Source organism: Aspergillus costaricaensis, assembly GCF_003184835.1.
Source record: "Aspergillus costaricaensis CBS 115574 unplaced genomic scaffold BO79scaffold_2, whole genome shotgun sequence".
NCBI classification, from domain to species: domain Eukaryota; kingdom Fungi; phylum Ascomycota; class Eurotiomycetes; order Eurotiales; family Aspergillaceae; genus Aspergillus; species Aspergillus costaricensis.
The window spans coordinates 999,370-1,016,040 of record NW_020291802.1 but is presented as its reverse complement, the minus strand read 5'-3'; the positions used below and the strand labels follow the sequence as shown (position 1 = coordinate 1,016,040).

At 52.1% G+C, this 16,671-nt stretch overlaps 7 protein-coding genes across 7 annotated transcripts; 4 read left to right on the top strand and 3 right to left on the bottom strand.

Annotated features, from left to right (window-relative positions):
- Positions 1 to 20: 20 nt before the first annotated feature.
- On the top strand, positions 21 to 587 carry BO79DRAFT_25964 (uncharacterized protein). The gene has a single exon (XM_025686377.1). It carries the CDS (start codon positions 73 to 75, stop codon positions 433 to 435), a length of 363 nt encoding a protein of 120 aa, XP_025544494.1. The 5' UTR covers positions 21 to 72; the 3' UTR covers positions 436 to 587.
- BO79DRAFT_25963 (eukaryotic translation initiation factor 3 subunit F) lies at positions 588 to 2,026 on the bottom strand. The gene is made up of 3 exons (XM_025686376.1): positions 1,821 to 2,026; positions 1,040 to 1,752; positions 588 to 963 (listed from the first exon to the last, which is right to left on the bottom strand). Exons 1-3 carry the CDS (start codon positions 1,923 to 1,925, stop codon positions 741 to 743), a joined length of 1,041 nt encoding a protein of 346 aa, XP_025544493.1. The 5' UTR covers positions 1,926 to 2,026; the 3' UTR covers positions 588 to 740.
- Positions 2,027 to 2,255: 229 nt separating this feature from the next.
- On the top strand, positions 2,256 to 4,598 carry BO79DRAFT_164575 (UTP25 family protein; the record flags this gene model as incomplete). The annotated part of the gene is made up of 5 exons (XM_025679207.1): positions 2,256 to 2,323; positions 2,376 to 2,743; positions 2,795 to 2,991; positions 3,047 to 3,624; positions 3,680 to 4,598. The coding sequence occupies exons 2-5, from the start codon at positions 2,422 to 2,424 to the stop codon at positions 4,596 to 4,598; spliced, it is 2,016 nt and encodes a 671-aa protein (XP_025544492.1). The 5' UTR covers positions 2,256 to 2,323; positions 2,376 to 2,421.
- Positions 4,599 to 5,210: 612 nt separating this feature from the next.
- BO79DRAFT_234637 (DMT family transporter) lies at positions 5,211 to 7,053 on the top strand (the record flags this gene model as incomplete). Its single annotated transcript, XM_025684391.1, has 2 exons — positions 5,211 to 5,834; positions 5,998 to 7,053. The coding sequence occupies exons 1-2, from the start codon at positions 5,460 to 5,462 to the stop codon at positions 7,051 to 7,053; spliced, it is 1,431 nt and encodes a 476-aa protein (XP_025544491.1). The 5' UTR covers positions 5,211 to 5,459.
- A 1,047-nt stretch (positions 7,054 to 8,100) lies between these two features.
- On the top strand, positions 8,101 to 9,438 carry BO79DRAFT_284245 (uncharacterized protein; the record flags this gene model as incomplete). Its single annotated transcript, XM_025688232.1, has 1 exon — positions 8,101 to 9,438. The coding sequence occupies one exon, from the start codon at positions 8,101 to 8,103 to the stop codon at positions 9,298 to 9,300; it is 1,200 nt and encodes a 399-aa protein (XP_025544490.1). The 3' UTR covers positions 9,301 to 9,438.
- A 6-nt stretch (positions 9,439 to 9,444) lies between these two features.
- BO79DRAFT_242335 (choline-phosphate cytidylyltransferase) lies at positions 9,445 to 11,781 on the bottom strand. The gene is made up of 4 exons (XM_025685199.1): positions 10,906 to 11,781; positions 10,500 to 10,850; positions 10,035 to 10,446; positions 9,445 to 9,979 (listed from the first exon to the last, which is right to left on the bottom strand). The coding sequence occupies exons 1-4, from the start codon at positions 11,433 to 11,435 to the stop codon at positions 9,839 to 9,841; spliced, it is 1,434 nt and encodes a 477-aa protein (XP_025544489.1). The 5' UTR covers positions 11,436 to 11,781; the 3' UTR covers positions 9,445 to 9,838.
- Positions 11,782 to 13,145: 1,364 nt separating this feature from the next.
- BO79DRAFT_25909 (PP2C family serine/threonine-protein phosphatase) lies at positions 13,146 to 15,124 on the bottom strand. Its single transcript, XM_025686350.1, has 6 exons — positions 14,622 to 15,124; positions 14,444 to 14,517; positions 14,307 to 14,391; positions 14,039 to 14,245; positions 13,713 to 13,973; positions 13,146 to 13,648 (listed from the first exon to the last, which is right to left on the bottom strand). The coding sequence occupies exons 1-6, from the start codon at positions 14,890 to 14,892 to the stop codon at positions 13,275 to 13,277; spliced, it is 1,272 nt and encodes a 423-aa protein (XP_025544488.1). The 5' UTR covers positions 14,893 to 15,124; the 3' UTR covers positions 13,146 to 13,274.
- Between the last annotated feature and the right edge of the window lie 1,547 nt (positions 15,125 to 16,671).

The following is a 16,671-nucleotide window of genomic DNA, read 5'->3' as shown; positions in this document are numbered from 1 at the left end:
ATCGATAAGAGGTGATCTGCCCTAAATAATACTCTATTGCAACGTCTACTATCAATAGAATCCTAAACAGACATGAAAGTGAACATGCCACAAATATACTGCATATGTACCTCAAACCACCAAAACTACCCTACCTTACCCTGCATCACATACAAGAAAAATGGACAAGAACGAAATGCAAGCTTCTGTTGCAAGGCTGATTGCATGTACGTAAGTAAAAGCATCTCTTTCTGCTCTCTTTTCCCATTTATTTCTTCCATTTCAAGCCAGACAGACGGACTCCCATACGCCGTTCGTTGCTCTTTTCTTTCATTCTTTCATTCTTATTTCTTTTTCCTCCTTTTCAATTTTTGGGGTTCGTTGGGTTTGGTCTTCGTAAGGTCCTATCCGCCCCTTATGGTGCTCACTTTTCCAGGGAAGATGGGTGATCATTGATGGGGCGCGTATCGGTAGGGATGTTGATGCCTGCCATTGCTAGATGCGGAACCAGCCCTTGTAGGTAGGCTTCCACCCATACAACATGACTTCAGTTCCCCTGGCTTGGCACAAGGAACCGGATATGGACTGGAAACATATCATATATCCAGGAAATGAAACGATATCAAGGGGGACATGCTTTTTGTTGCGTGGCGAGAGAAATAAAACTGGAAAGAAAAAGAGAAAAAGAATTTTGCACAAATGAAATAAATGTTAAAAAGAGAAATGGAAAGGTATCGTTATAATAACCCTATGATATCCTCTTACGCGCGAGCCTCCTCTCCACTCCGTTCTTGAGTCCGCTGTTGCCCGCCCCGGCCTCCTTTGCCGCCCCGTTGGCCGCCGCGCTTGTCGCCCGACTCGCCGCTGCCGGACTCGCCTCCAAGAGTCAGCTGGGCGGTTGCTAGCCGGTTGGACAGCTCCATCTGTGTACGGATGGTGTTGGCCAGGTAGGACACGACCAGGACGTCCTGGATGTGGTTGTTGCTGTTGATTTTTTTTGTTAGTTTGATACTTGGTTTCAAAGAGATAGCTGAGGGTTGGGGGAGAAGGGGCAACATACAAGTCACGCTCAATGTCAGCGGGCTCAACCTTAGGTGCCAGAGCCAAGGTGTTGAGCAGGTACTGGCCCAGGGCCGTCGAAGCAGGAGCCTCCTCGTCAATGACAGACTCAACGTAGCGGGAAACCCGGTCGATCATGCCCAGAACATCCTCAATCGCACGCTCCAGAGCCTCGATATCAGTGAAGATGTTGGCACGACGCTCCTCAGCATCACGGGCCGCAGCAATAGCCTCCAGACCACTCTTCTCGGCCTCACCGTAGCGGATCTCGTAAGGGACGGGGATGAAGGCGGCGCTGTCGGCGGCTCTCTCCGCGGTCACACCAACGGGGGCGGAGATGTAGGCGCGGGTCTCGATATCCTTTCCAGCCTCGGTGGAGACGGTCAAGTGGACGGCAGGGTGAGGCCATGTGCCATCACCCTGGCCGCTATAGAAGTTCTGGATCAAAGCGGAAAAGGTGTTCAGCTCGGACGAGGTGGCGTACCAACCCACGAGCACTTCCTTGGGGTTGGCCTTCAGGTGCAACGCAAGCATCTGCTTCTGGTATTCCATGTCCACCTCAACCTGGTCTGTCGTCTCCGTGTGTCCAACAGCGAAGGTGCTGCGGATTTCCACCTCGGTTCCATCCTCGGATCTGGTTCCCAGCAGAGTACCGATGACACGCTCCTGGTCAGCGTTGCGACGGAGGGAGTGGTCCAGGATCGAGAAGAGTGCCTAGCCCAGAGAGTTAGCACTATGACCCTGGTCGAAAAGTCTGTAAGACCCAGCCATATAACACGTACCTGGGGCTGGATGACAACGTTCAGAGGGGCGGTTGTCGGTGCAGTCCCCACTGCCACGGGGCCCAGAGGGCGAGCGAGGTGAAGGAAGGAATCAGCTTCAGCCATGATGAAAAATAGGTCGAGCGGTCTCTCGGGTTGATCTCGTCCTGGCCGTGGGGGGGGAAAGAGTGGCACTCTGGGGTTCGGGATACTAATTAAATCTTCCGCCTCTGATGCCGCGACGGAGGTTCTGCTGCGAGGCTCAAATTGTGTGTGCGCAAAGGGAATTTCGCGCTAAGATAAGATAAGCAACTCCCCCCCAACGCCGCGAAAAAATAATCCGCCCAACTGCAATCGACCCCGAATTGTTGCTATTCTAGTGGCCATAGCCAATTTAATTTTGTCTTTACTTCATTATCAATGGCTCCTCCAAGAGGCAGAGCTCCTAGAGGCCGCGGCAAACGCTCGAGAGGGCCCGTCGGGCGCCGCGATGCCTTCCAGGCTTCTCGGGTTGCCGACATAGAGTGAGCATCACTTCCGCGCTGGTCTCTACAGTAAAGCTGACCAACCGTGCAGGTCTGATGATTCTTCGTCAGGTGAAGATGGTCCTGTCGATGAGCATATGGAGGGTGGTATGGCCGAAGAGGAAGCCATGGATGTCGGTTCGTCCAGCGATGAAGAGGATGAGGAGAAGTCCGGTCGTCCTTACAACGAGCTGCTACAACTGTTGAACACATCTACCGACTCCAAGGGCCCGGCTCGCAAGAGGAGAAAGGTCGACCATAAGACTACAGAGACCGTCGAGGTTGTTCGCGAGGACCCTGTTGCGGAGGAAGACGAAGAAGCTCTCGGGGAGGACGATCTAGAGCAACAAGAGCCTTCAGATGAAGAGGACAATGCGAATCAAGAAGATGCTGGTGCACAGGATAGTGATGACGAAGACGGTATGGTCTTATGCTGTTTATTTATTTTGCCATTGCACTAATGTTCAACAGACAACGATCCTTTCGACACGCACTTTACGAACCCGACGGAAGACGAGCTGGCCAAGAAGATCAAGGCTATTGGGGAGAACAAGTGGAAGAATGCAAAGAAGGAACTGCCAGAAGGCTTGAGGCTTGTGCGCACTATCCCAGATACTGGAGACGATGCGTCCTGGCTACCTCCCATGAAACAGATCTCAAGCGTGAAGGTGAGCGTGGCAGCCCCAGTCTACTGAAATGGCCGCTGATCTAGATCCGGTACAGCTTAAGAGAAAACTCAAAGAGCCAGCCTCCGATAAATTCCCCCAAATTGGTGGACAGGCCCAGCACATTGCTCCGTACATCTTCGGCTACCAGGACGTCCTGTATGGAGCCCGGACGCCATCCAACTCGGCCCAGATGCGCGATCTTCTGGCCCTCCACGCCACCAACCACGTGCTCAAGACCCGCGATCGAGTGCTCAAGAACAACACACGCTTGGCCAAAGAGCAAGACGCCGACATCGATGTCCGAGACCAGGGCTTCACTCGGCCGAAGGTACTTTATCTCTTGCCTACCAAGCAGGCTTGTGTGCGGGCCGTCGAGTCCATCACGCGCTTCTTCCAACCCGAGCAACAAGAAAACAAGAAACGTCTCCTCGACACCTTTTCGGCGGCCGATGACCCGTCATGGGAGAGCAAGCCGGACGACTTCCGCGAGCTCTTCGGTGGCAATGACGACGACATGTTCCGTCTGGGTCTCAAGTTCACCCGCAAGACTGTCAAGTATTTTGCGCAATTCTACACCTCCGATATGATCCTGGCCAGTCCACTGGGTCTACGCACCATCATGGACCAGGCAGAGTAAGTCGACTAGCTCAACCCTTGGGTCCAGAACGTTCTATCTAACCTCTCACAGTGTTAAGAAACGCGACCACGACTTTCTCTCGTCTATCGAAGTAGTAATCGTCGATCATGCGGATGCATTGCTCATGCAAAACTGGGATCACATCGACTACATCATGAAGCACCTCAACCTGCAGCCCCGAGAGGCACACGGATGTGACTTCAGTCGTGTGCGGACATGGTACCTGGACAACAACGCGCGGTATGTGCGGCAGATGATCATGCTCACCTCATTCGTCACTCCGGAGATGAACTCGGTGTTCTCGACGCACATGCACAACACCTCGGGCAGGGTCAAGGCCACGCCGATCCACGCGGGCGCGATCACCGAGCTCCCCCTCCCGGTCTCGGTCAGGCAGACATTTACCCGCTTCGACTGTCTCTCGCCGGCGAAAGACCCCGATGCACGGTTCAAGCACTTCACCACGACCATCCTCTCGTCGCTGGTGCGCGACATTGCCTCCGGTCGCGGCAAGGCCAGCGCCGGCGGAACCCTGATCTTCATACCGTCGTACCTGGACTTTGTGCGCGTGCGTAATCACTTCGCCACGTCGCAGCAGACCACCAACGTCTCGTTTGGAGCCATCTCCGAATATACCGAGCAGCGGGAGGCGGCGCGAGCTCGCTCGTATTTCATGAATGGGCGCCAGTCGGTGCTGCTGTACACGGAACGTCTGCACCACTTCCGTCGGTACCAGCTCCGCGGGGTCAAGCGGATCATCATGTACGGAGTGCCTGAGAACCCGGCATTCTACAGCGAGATTGTCGGGTTCCTGGGACTGGATCCAGCCGCGTTGGTGGAGGCGGCCGAGGGAGGCGTGCGGGCGTTGTTCTCCAAGTGGGATGCGCTGAAGCTGGAGCGGATTGTGGGCACGCAGCGTGTGGGCAATATGATGCGTGAGAAGGGAGGAGATACTTTTACGTTTATGTAGATCATATATACTACTAGGATCTGTATAATTTATTTGTATACTGTTGAAGGTAGACCAACAACTACTTAACACAAAGTCTGGGCACGGACCTTGAGTAATTGATAAAGTTTGATCCCTGCTGCTCACATGCAGATGCACATCTCATTGAATTTCCATGTTGGCATCATATCCGCCCATGTATTCTACTCCATGATGTGATATCGCAGCGCAGTATAGTCAACTCTTGTTAGGATTACATTAGCCAACATATATCTACCTAGCAGCTACCAGATATAGAGTAGATCCGATAAGCGCACCACAACCAAGGAACCATTCCCATGCACAGCCAGCAAGCCCCAAGGATACCTGTATAGCATTCAGTCAGATTGTTCAAGACAATACATTGAACACCATATACTCTTTCCAACAGCACACTCAATTGACATACAGTTAAGAATAGTATTATTCGGACAAACTCCCCTCCAAACCGAAGGGTGTCACAAGGGCCCGATTAGTCATGCAACAAAAACCAGGCCGATCGCGGCTCTAAAAGCAGTTTGGTGTCACGGGCTTATTTTGACTGGGATTTATTAACTATTTTCTTCTTTTGATTAATAAATAAAAAGTGATATCGTCGCATTCCAGTGCTCTTCCAGCCGGTCTGTTGACTTGCAAGTTTTTCTTCCTCTTTCCAAAGGGGCGCAGGGATACACTACTTTACTTATTTTTTTCTTGTTTATTCATGAGTACATGAACGATTAAACGACATTTCAGAACCATTTTGTTTTTCATGAATTTATGATTTACGAAGAAAAAAGGAAATCAAAAACACGAACTACGAAAGCAAAATAAAATCACTTACCTGGAACCACTGGAATCAAAATGTCTCTGAATCCATCTGACGCAAGGGGCGTCAACTCGACCGCGGGTGAAGAAACTCAGCAACAATATGTAACTTTACTACCGGCTCAGAACGACCAAGTCGATGAGCAGCAGCAGCACGTTGTCTATTCGGAGCAGACGCCACTGCTTCATTCGGGACATGGACATGTTTCTGCTTCTGCTTCTTCAACAATGCAGCACTGCTCAACTCAGCCATGGTGGAAGACGGCGCAGCAGGTATCCTGCGATGTCTGGCTGCAGGGTAAGGGCATGATCTTGGTCATGTTCGCGCAGTTCTTTGGCGCGTCAATGAATGTCATGACGCAGGTTTTGGAAATCAAGGGTCGTGATGGGAAGGGGTTTCATCCGTTTCAGGTGCGTTTCTATATCACCTACCTATCTGCTGGATAGCTAGTTACCTAGTAGATGGATGATCTACTGTGTGTACTGGTGTAGGGGACGCCCACTCGTGGGGGCTCCCTCTAGTCGAGACACTAGATGTCCCTGCTCAGGAACCCGGCTGATCCCCGTACTACAGATCCTGTTCGCCCGCATGTCTATCACTGTTCTCGCTAGTTACCTCTACATGTGGTACGCGCGAGTACCGCATCCGTTTGGAACGCGCGAAACCTTTACTCTGCTGATGCTGCGCGCTGGAGGTGGATTCTTCGGCGTCTACGGGCTCTACTACTCCGTTCAGTATTTGCCGCTCTCCGAGGCGACCGTGGTGACTTTCCTAGCGCCGATCCTGAGCTGCTATGCTTGCTCGCTCTTGATCCCCAACGAGACATTCACGCGCAAGCAGCAACTTGCCGGACTGGTCTCGCTGGCGGGTGTCGTTCTCATTGCTCGGCCGTTCCCGTTCATGCGCTCGGGCGCCGACTCCGAAGAACCGGAGCAAGGCGATAAGCCCGGTGCCACCGATAGCTACCACCACGTGCTGGCCATCGTGGTGGCTTCGTTCGGAGTGCTGGGAGCCTCCTGTGCGTACACCACGATCCGGATGATCGGACAGCGCTGCCACCCACTCGTCTCAGTGACTTACTTTTCCTCCTTCACGACGGTCGTAGCTACACTGGCGATGCTGATCATGCCCTCGGTCCCGCTGGAGCTGCCGGGAACGCTGTGGGAGTGGACGCTGCTTCTTGGGCTGGGTGTTAGCGGATTCTTGCTGCAGTTCCTGCTCACGGCAGGTCTGGCGTATGTGCCGCCAGTGCGGAAGACTAAGCCCACGACTTCGGTGGACTGGGATCGGGACTATGGCACACGCGACGAGGAGGAGGAAGCATCAGCGAAGCCAACATCGTCCGGATCGCGGGCTACTTTCATGCTGTACACACAGATGCTGTTTGCCGTGTTCTACGACCGGGCGATCTGGGGTAGTACGTTGTCGGCGGTGAGCTGGGCGGGATCGGCGCTGATTCTGGTGAGCGCGATGTATGTGGCCATGGCGCGAGAGGGCGCAAAAGGAACCGCATCCGAGGAGAAGGAGGGAGGAGCTCAAGAGGGCACGGACGAGAACCGGGCTGGAGTGGCTGCAGAAGCGCGTCTGGAGGAGGGCGGGGAAAGACAACAGAGCGGGGGTCGCGCATGAGGCGTTTTGCAAATCGCGCGACGATCTGAGGGATTTGCCTTGAAGTTCTTTGGAGGGGGGGGGGAGAGAAAAGGAAGCAGGTCGGCGTCACAGTGCATAGCTCGACAGCGGAGGGAAGAGGTTGAGCGATGCCACATGTCGAAAGGGAGAGGAAGGGCTTATATTGCATAGCATACTGGCGCAAAGCATAGCAGTATATACAAAGGATATATAAAGTCACTAGTTACGGGGGAGTGATTGATTGATTAATTGATTGATAGCAGTGGAAGTGAGGCGGTCGAATGCAGTGATACTCCCATTACTAGTAAGTATACGCTAGTAAATGATGCCAGTCCGCAAGTGGCAAAGCGTGTAGAGAGCTCCACTCCAATGGGCATCCCCAATTGCTTTTGAGGTCTGTGATTGGTCGTAATGCGGGAAAGTGGCTGAAGCTCTTTCTGGATTGGGATTGTGATAGGCTCGCTTCAATGCTCTTACCAGACTAATACTGATACTGACGGAGATAGTGGAGGGAAGGCAATCCGGGGTTATCACTTCTTCTTATACTACTCTTTACTCTGTTCATGTAGCATCTCTACGTGGCATTTTCAATTGGAACAACCCAGAATACCACTATTCTCAATCTACAGTTCAACATTAATACTACTAAGTACCACCACCACTACTACGACAACCGGAGCACTCTGATCCTACCGGCGAGCTTGACTGCAGCATCCCTGCATGTTGAACCAGTTGATTGGCCGCCACCACGTCATAAGGTTGCACTTGAGACCGTGCTGTTCCGATTCTCGAATATTAACTAATTTATTACTTTATACTCTTTCTTATATGTTGCTATTATCACTTCGTACTTCTTTCAACTATCTCAGTGTGTATCTGTGCATTTCCCACTACTAAACTAGCTTATATATATAAGCTAGTCCCGTCATTCTTTCTCTATACTCCTTTAAATTCATACACCTTTTAGACTTTCATTCTACTACATCTTATCCATACATCTAAACCACTAGACTAGACAATATTTATACTACCATTACATTATACAAAATGCGCCACTTCGACACCTGGATGCTCCGCGACCCCTACTCCATCTTCCACTACTATCCCACAGGCAAACGATGGCCAGAAACCATTCGCGAATTGATTCAATCTCGTCAAATATGCAGTCCCCCATCTATATCCACACCCAACGACAACATCATACCATCCGCAGCAGCAGACAGCACCTCCCAACCAACAAGCAGCTTCTTCCAACGTCTGCCCCCAGAGGTCCGCCTCATGATCTACGCCTACGTCTTCAACGACTCCCCCAACACCAGTCCCAACCCCAATGACACCACTACTACAAACACAACCATCCACCTGGTCCAAATCCGCAACAAAATCCACCACGTCCGATGCACACACCCCTCCCCACTCGACAAACACCGCCAATGCTGTCCCCAAACCATGGCCAGATGGCGCACCTCTCCCACCACCATTCCCAAACCCATCATCACCACTACCACCACAAACCCTGCCAAAGGAACAAATCAAGCAAAGCAACACGACACAAACAGCACCCTCTACCCCCACACCCACCCCTCCCTCCCCACCACCCTCTCCCACAACACCACCTCCCCGCTCCTAACCTGCCGAGCCATGTACCTCGAGTCCGCCCCCCTCCTCTACTCCCTCACGACCATCGACACAGACGACCTCTACACCTTCCTCTCATTCATCAACACCATCTCCCCCCATCTTCGGAAATACATCAAGTCCCTGACAGTGCAATACACACCGATCTGGCAGCCCATGGCCGGCCAGGAATATCCATTTTCAGTGTATACGCATACGCACAATGATATGCTCTGGGGTGGATTCTGGGATGCCGTGGCGAGGAAGTGTCCCGGGTTGGAGAGGGTCAGGTTGGGTTTGGATCTGGGGACCGTGTTTGCGGTTAATAACCATGTAGGAGGAGGTGGGGGGATGTCGGTGACCGGGGGGAATATGGTCAGTTTTGGGACTGAGGAGGAGTGGGTGAGGCCGTTGTTGCAGGTACGGGGATTGAAGGGGTTCGAGTTGGGGGTTATGGTTAGGTGTGATCGGTTGGCGAGACGGGTGTTGGAGAATGGGTTGGTGAGGGATGTGCAGGCGCTTAGGGAGAGGTTGGTCGAGGTGATGTGTCGGGAGAGGGATGATGGGTTTATGATTGATGAGGATGTGGTGCGTGAGAGGAGGGGGAGGTTGGCTATTATGGCTGCTTAAGGGAAGAAAGTGATGTTTAAAGCGATTTGTTGCATGATGATACTTAGATACCCTTCATTGTTTTGTTGTTTGTGTGCACGATAGAAGTCGTTGGTTAGACTGACTACTATATATACTGCATCCCCATACTGCTACTACAACTTTCCCATATCCATGAATGAATTAGCCCTTCTATCAATCAATCTAGCTGTACATTACCATCCATCCATCCATCCATCTCATGCCCTGAATAAGAATTGAAAAGAATATGCAATTTACCAAAAAACCCAACCAACCAACAATAACCACCAATCCATCCCAACATCCCATTAAACATACCAATCCAGACAATCATTACTCATTAACTCGGTTAGAAAGGAAAAAAGAAATGTCAAATAAAACATCTATTCCTTTTCTTTTTTTTTTCCAACGCTACCGTGAGCTAATGAAAATAAAGTCCTCGCTTAACTTACATCGATCGTTGCAACAAGTCAGAACACAGACCTCTTCACCAGTCTGGGGGTCTGATGAAAAATATCATAGATGATCAATCAATCAATCAACCGTGATGCTGCTCATGCTCCTGTTGTTGAAGCTGCTGCTGCAATGCTTCCGTGCTGCGTTCCACCTCCGAATCGTGCTCTTCCTCGCTGGTGGGCGATGGTGCCCGGCTGCCCACGAGAGAACGGCGACTGCGCATCTACATTGGGGTCAAATTAGTCAATGCAACAGAGTAGTAAGAATCATGCACCTACCCATGCGCGAACACCACCAATCAATCCCAAACTGTAGCCCGTTGCAAAGTCCGGCTCGTTCCGACCGTTGCCGATTGTGCTCTCCGGACGTCCCAGAGCCTCTACCCGAGAAACATGCGCCTTGCTGCCCAGCACAGGACTGGTGACACCGCTGCGCGAGCCGCCCAGATCCACGCTGTTGCGCGCGCTCGATAGCGGGCTGTTGGGCCGGCTGTTTTGCCAGAACTGACGCAGCTCCCGACCCAATTCTTGGCCTGTCGTAGTCCAGTTAGACCGGATGCTGTCTCGGAGCTCATTCACGTGACGCTTGATCTCCAGCTCATTCTTCTTCAACCATGACACGTTCAGTTCCTGTCGTGAAGCACCACGCTTAAACTGTCGAGAAATGTACTGGTCGTAGTCGCGAACAATTCTGTATTTGAATGAGCCTCCATCCAAGCATAGCCATCGAGCAGCACAACTCACCTGGTAATAATTCCCGTTGTGCTCACACCCTCTGTCCGCTGTGTAGCCAAGAACTTTCCTTGAGCCTTGATCGGCGCATAGATATCATCTCCCTCATCCGCACCATATGGTAGATCATCATGCGCAACGTAATCAATCTGGTGGTCATCGATGAATTCCGGCGTCACAATCCAAGGGCAATTGGGAATCACTTCATCCACCCATCTACAATGACGGATGCTTTCTGCGCGCTCGGCACCGCTCAGGACCGTCAGTCCCTTGCGCTTGTGTGTTTCCTCGTCTCCGGTCACTCCGACGATCAAATGCACGTCAGGGAACGCCTTCTTCGCTTGTTCCAGCTGTCGCATGTGTCTGCACACCTCATGGTTAGCACTCTGTCCACATAAGCCAGATGGCCGATACATACCCCACATGGAACAGATCAAACACGCCGTCCGCATACACGCGCACCGGCCGTCCCGTTGGCGGAGGGTTGGTGTGATAACCAACGGGGTCCTGAAGTCCAGCACGCGCGGGAGGGCTCATCAACGGCTCTGATGTGTCCACCTGCAAGCCCGGCCGGCTCTTGCTCCGACTCTCGATATCACTGCTGGCCACGGTGGTCTCTGATGGCTCGCCCGGATCCTCCTTGCTGAGGGCCGATGGTGCGTCGGGGAGATCGCCATTGGAAGCTGGAACGTGACCTTCACTGGTGGACGCCTTGCGGGCCCGTTTGGTGGGCGGAACGGTGCCGGCAGAGGTGACATCGAGAGACGACTGCTTCTTGTGCTTGCTGGGCAAGGGAATGGCGGAGCCTGTGGACTCGTCGCCTTCCTCACCGGACGCATCGCGAGAGGAGGGTTGCAAAAGTTCTGCAGGGGATGGAATGGCGGCATTGGCGGAAAGATGTTGGGAACCGCTGCGCTTGCGTTTAGTCGAAGATTGGGGGGAGGACATGATGGCCGACCGAGGGAGCACAGCTCGACTTCTGTCAATAGAAAAAAAATTACACGGAAAAGAAGAAGCTGAGGAGGAGGAGGAGGAGGAGCGGCGAAAGAGTAGGAGGATAAGAAATTAATCCGCTTGGCGACAGGTGAGACAAGAGGACAGAAAAGCAGGACGGAGAGGATGTGGAGGAGGGAAGAGGAGTGTACGGGAGGGCCCGGGGATGGGATCCAAAGCACAGAGGAGAAGATGAAATCCCTCAACAAACCATGGGGGGAAATGGTGGAGAGGGGGGAGAAGAGGGAGGAAGAGAGAGAAAGAGTAAGAAGAGGAAGAAGAAGAGGAGGAGGAAGAAACTAGAGCAGGACCCTTGACAGACGAGCGATGGAGCAAGCAAAGACAAGGGGAAGAAACCGACCGAAAGTATCGCGGATCCGAGACTAGAGCGCAGACTAAAAAAGGCAATAATCTCAAAATCTTCCCGACCGGGAATATTGATTCATGTATGGTACCTTACTCAAAACTCGACTGATCACCTCCGATAGAACTGACCGCTTACCAGTAAATGGGTCGCTAATGACCGCGAGAAACTGCTAAATACTGCTAGATACTGCTAAATTACTGGCATTGCCCACAGTGGGGAAAGCAAGCAAAGACAACTGACCGTCACGTATGGTCCTGCCCCAACCATCATCGCCCATCACGGGACTCCGGCGGGCCCTCTCATTCGCCCGGTCCTGCCAAAGTACCATACGGTGTACCTCAATCAGGCCTTTTTTTGCGAAGTACTGTACTTAGCTACCTACAGTAAATACTACTAGATCCATCCTACGGACTCCTCTTTCACTATAACTACGCGCATCCCCACATCTCTTGTCGCAATTGACTTCCGGATGGTGTCAAGACTGATGCACAGCCAACGTTTCTATATGCATACGATATAATTTAGAACGAAAAAGGAGACAAAAGATTCAACATACACGGCTCGCTTCCATCCCGGTTCCAGAAACTCCGCTGCTGAAGCAAGCATTCGACGAGTTTGCCTTACCCGACCTCGGACTTATAAAAACTGTACGTCATGCCATCATGGAATATTTCTCCCCCCGGGACGCCATACATGTTGTGCAACTCCGCTATTTCCCTCCCCTCCCTGACGTGATCGATTGGTTACAACATACCAATGTCGCGCTCAAGCCGGGACATCGCAAGGGCTGTCCCGCCGGTAATTTCCAGGCTGCAGCTGAGGTGGACACGGCATCGCATCGTCAAGGAACAGGGAAGACACAGACAATAAGATAGAGAAAGAGAATTGGGACAATCATGGAAAATATCATGGTTCATCAACAGTGGGCGTTTTGTGCGGTATCTTGTTCATGGCATGAAACAGACGTACTCTCGTGAGGCCGGCCGCTCGCGGCTCTGCAATAAAACTGGTAAACATAAACGAAACCCTCCGACCCGATTCCCATGCATCCACCCCGCAACCAATGCCGAAATATTGAGTGACTTTGGACTTCCTTCTCGTAAAAAAAGGTCACCTCGCGATTGGGTTCCACCGCCTCTGAAACCACTAGGCCATTTCGAAAGGGAGTAAGGCTGGAGTATGATAAATAGAAGGGGGGAGTTCGACGTGAGGAAGCCTGGCGCTTCCGAAGGGGCAAGGCAGAAAGAAGTCCACGTAAATGTAAGGAAATAGGTAAAAAAGGGGCACAGTCGTAGAATCACACAAGGATGGTTTTCAAAGAACCAAAATAAGGAAAAAAGGAAAAGGTAACAAGCGCGGCAAGGGTAGAAAAGGAAATAGGAAAAAAGAAAAGACACATCAAGGAAAATGCAAGAGATCCATCATGACTACGAACTCGTAGGCTTTTGCGGCGTTCCAGGGGCACTGCCGGACGAACCCTCCGCGGTGGTAGACGGCGACTCCGATATCTCAGCGGCGTCCGTTCGGGGAGTGTCCTTAGACTGAGGCCCAGGAGTTCCCTCCCGTTCATTCCGAGCCGCATCAGGTGAATCACGGTGCACCTGATTGACAAGGTCCTGGTCTTCCTCAGCCTGATCAAAGAGTTCGTCATCGTTCTGTTCCGGAATCAATTCAGTGCCGTCCCCCAAGAGGATGATGCGGCCAGAGCGGACGCTGAAGCCACGCGCACGGTCGTTTTCCATGTCAAAGTCATCCGGGTTCTCCTCAAATTGATTCCGGATACCGGGGCCGCGGAACTCAGCTGCACCCCCCGTTCAGTCAGTAGGGATTGGAATTGGAGGCCGTGGGATCCTCGAGAGACTTGCCGTACTCGGGCGGAGCGCAAGGGCCGTCGCCGTTCGCCACGCGCTCAGCGATCTGGTTGTACCACTCCTCTTTGGTCCTACCGTTAAGGAGACCGATGATAACCATCGTCATGTTGTCGCAGCCAACACCACCGGTTTCACTGTTGGAGGCCAGGCAGTTGTCCATCATGTTCTCACAGATCCGATACAAGTCCTGCTTCGCGGCAATCCCACGGCGGACGAATTCCACCACTGATTGGGAGGACTGACAATCCCAAATACCTATATACCGAAAAGTTAGCGATCTCCGAGACCCTCGCTCCCTTAATCACTAGAGAAAGACCCACCGTCACAGGCAATTACGAGGAACTCGTCATCGTCACTGAGATCGTGCACAGTGACGTCGGGATAGGCAGTGACGATCTGCTGCTCAGGAGACAACTCGGGGCTCTTCTTGAACTCGAAGTCACCAATGGCCCGTGACAGGGCCAGGTTGCCGTTGACACGGCCAAAGTCAACGAAACCACCAGCAGCGCTGATACGAGCCTTCTCGCCTATAAATGGTCATGTCAGCATCACCAACGCAGATCGTTGATCGAGATGTAGGGTCTGTACCTTCGTTCTGAGGCTTGTGGTCAAATGAAAGAGGCTTCGCGCGGCCCTTGACACCCAGTACAGAGCGAGAATCACCAGCATTGGCCTAGAACCAGTCAAAAAATGAACCGAACCCATCGCATGGCTAGAATACATACCACCCAGATCTTGTGCTTCGAGATAACGCTGACGGCTGCGGTGCAGCCAGACACTTCCTCCTCATACTTCGGGTCTAGCCGGGTCAGTCCGTTGCTACCTCGGAGGGACAGAAATCAAGAAGGAGAGGGAGAGGCGGGTGGGAGGGTTGCCCGAACTCCGATCATAGCGCTCACGAACCTTCCAAAATAGCCCGGTCGGTAGCGAGGAAGCCATCCTTCAGGGCCTGTTCGATATCACCTTTGGCAAAGGAGTCCTGCTTCGCGACAATCTTGTGGACGTTCTCTCCGGCGAATAACGCTACTTTGTCTCCACCGTGCCCGTCATATACACCGAAGAAAGCGAGTCGTTTATCGGGGTCGGTCGGCTTTTCATCCTGGTCCGAGTACTTGGCCTGCAGGTCGAGGACGGCAGCATGGGCATCCTCCATGCTGATTCGCCAACCCTGCATGGCGGAAACACCGTATATACAGCACTCATCTTGACCTTCAGCGGAAGTCTAGATAGCACCGGAAGTGGTTAGTGAGGATGTAGGAAATTAAGGAGAGATCCGGAACACAATGGAATGGTGACAGGTCATCCGCCCGAAATCGCGTGCAGGAAATTTTCATCATCCTGTGGAGGAACCCCGCAGGGGAGGGATGATCACCACATTGCAGGCGCGACACACAAGAGGAGGAATGATAAAGAACGCTGTAGGATATAATAATGCTGGGGAGTGAACATGTTTGACAAAAGGATACAAAAAGGGGAGAATGGGCGGGTATGGCACAGAATGGCAAATGTGGATGGTGGACAGATTAGAATGGCGTAAGATGCGTGCAGTGTGGGGGAGGATCAAAGGACCAGACAGGCAAACGCAATGCTTCAGGTTTCACTCACCTTATCGACCACGGGCTCGGACAAGGTCTGACCCATGATTTCTAGTGGATCACAATTAAACTGTTCACGCAGAGAAAAGGCCCGTTGCAGACATACACACACCACCGAGGAGGGGGAGGGGGAAAGAATAGAGGAAGAGAAAAGGTGGAAAACCCGGCGGATTCTTTTTGGGGGGGGGGGAAGACGAGGGGAGGGGGATGGGGAGGGAAGAGGCAGCAGATCAGGTGAAAGAGAAGAGATTAGGTTGGCTTTGAGGGCAAGGGCAGAATGACTATTCGGGAGGCGGCAAGCGGGAATGGAACCAGCAGAAAAGCGTGAGCAGAACTGATGATTGGGATGGTGGAGGGAGAGAGGGGGGAAAGGGAAGCTAGTAGTAGGAGGGAGAGAGGGGACCAAAGTGTGTGAGGATTTAGTAGTGTGTGTGTGTGTCTCCGGACTGCTGTGGAAGGTTAGTTAAGTTCCGGACTCGGTGGTGTAATAATAATAACAGCACCTACTACTACTAGTAATTAACTACTAATACGTAGTAGTAGTGGTAAGCGGTAGTGGGAGTGGTGTAGGTACGTAGTAGCCTGTCTGCCTACCTATCATTCGGGGGAGTGGGGAAAGCCCGATTCAACGATGACGATAGCTCTGAAATTGGGCGAGAAGCAGGGTGATTGATATAACAGGCAAGATAGGTCAGACAATTGGGAATACTAAATAATGACACAAGGGACCGAGGCGAGGAACTGGTCCAAGTTAGGAGGAGATGGTGTCACAGGAAGGGGAAGAGATTTTCTGCACGATAAAAAAAACAGACTAATGGGCATCAGGCATTATCTGGCCATCTGTTAAGAGAGAAAAGAAAATCAATCACAAGGGCGTCAGCCGCAGGCAGACAGAGAGAGACAGCAGGCTGAAGCAGGCAGAGAGCAGCGCATGTACCTCCAGGGTACCTCCACTCCGTTGGGGAGAAAGGTAAGGTACTCTCACGGTACTTCTACCGTACCATTACAACCTGATCGCATGCGGCAGGCGGTAGGCCCGAAAAGGGAAGAGCCGGGGGAAAGTTTGCCAGTCGCGTGCCTTTTTCTGGATGCGGCAATTGAAAATAATGGAAAATTGAATTGAAATTGAATAAGTAATGACGAAAACTCCTTGGCGTCGGCTGACCCGAACTTTTTCACCCATCAACTCCAGCCACAATTCGAGGTACTTCCCTCCCCCTACGTCTCTAGTATCTGCTGGAAGATAATAGATGATGTGCCTACCTGTTACAGCTCCTGCATAGCATCCCTACAGCATGAACCCCCATTTAATTTGCAGGTGAAGTACGGATTATCCATTTAAAGACCTTCCGGTGGAG

Excerpts from the sequence above, each read along its gene's own strand:
- BO79DRAFT_25964 (XM_025686377.1), top strand. The coding sequence starts at position 73 with ATGAAAGTGAACATGCCACAAATATACTGCATATGTACCTCAAACCAC.
- BO79DRAFT_25963 (XM_025686376.1), bottom strand. The coding sequence starts at position 1,925 with ATGGCTGAAGCTGATTCCTTCCTTCACCTCGCTCGCCCTCTGGGCCCC. Across the intron at positions 1,753-1,820 it reads ACGTTGTCATCCAGCCCCAG|GCACTCTTCTCGATCCTGGA; the intron begins GTACGTGTTATA and ends TCTCTGGGCTAG. Across the intron at positions 964-1,039 it reads GCTGACATTGAGCGTGACTT|CAACAACCACATCCAGGACG; the intron begins GTATGTTGCCCC and ends AAAAATCAACAG.
- BO79DRAFT_242335 (XM_025685199.1), bottom strand. The coding sequence starts at position 11,435 with ATGTCCTCCCCCCAATCTTCGACTAAACGCAAGCGCAGCGGTTCCCAA. Across the intron at positions 10,851-10,905 it reads TTTGATCTGTTCCATGTGGG|ACACATGCGACAGCTGGAAC; the intron begins GTATGTATCGGC and ends TGAGGTGTGCAG. Across the intron at positions 9,980-10,034 it reads TTGGTGGTGTTCGCGCATGG|ATGCGCAGTCGCCGTTCTCT; the intron begins GTAGGTGCATGA and ends ACCCCAATGTAG.
- BO79DRAFT_25909 (XM_025686350.1), bottom strand. The coding sequence starts at position 14,892 with ATGCAGGGTTGGCGAATCAGCATGGAGGATGCCCATGCTGCCGTCCTC. Across the intron at positions 14,518-14,621 it reads CGACCGGGCTATTTTGGAAG|ACCCGAAGTATGAGGAGGAA; the intron begins GTTCGTGAGCGC and ends TGACCCGGCTAG. Across the intron at positions 13,974-14,038 it reads CCTCGTAATTGCCTGTGACG|GTATTTGGGATTGTCAGTCC; the intron begins GTGGGTCTTTCT and ends TTCGGTATATAG.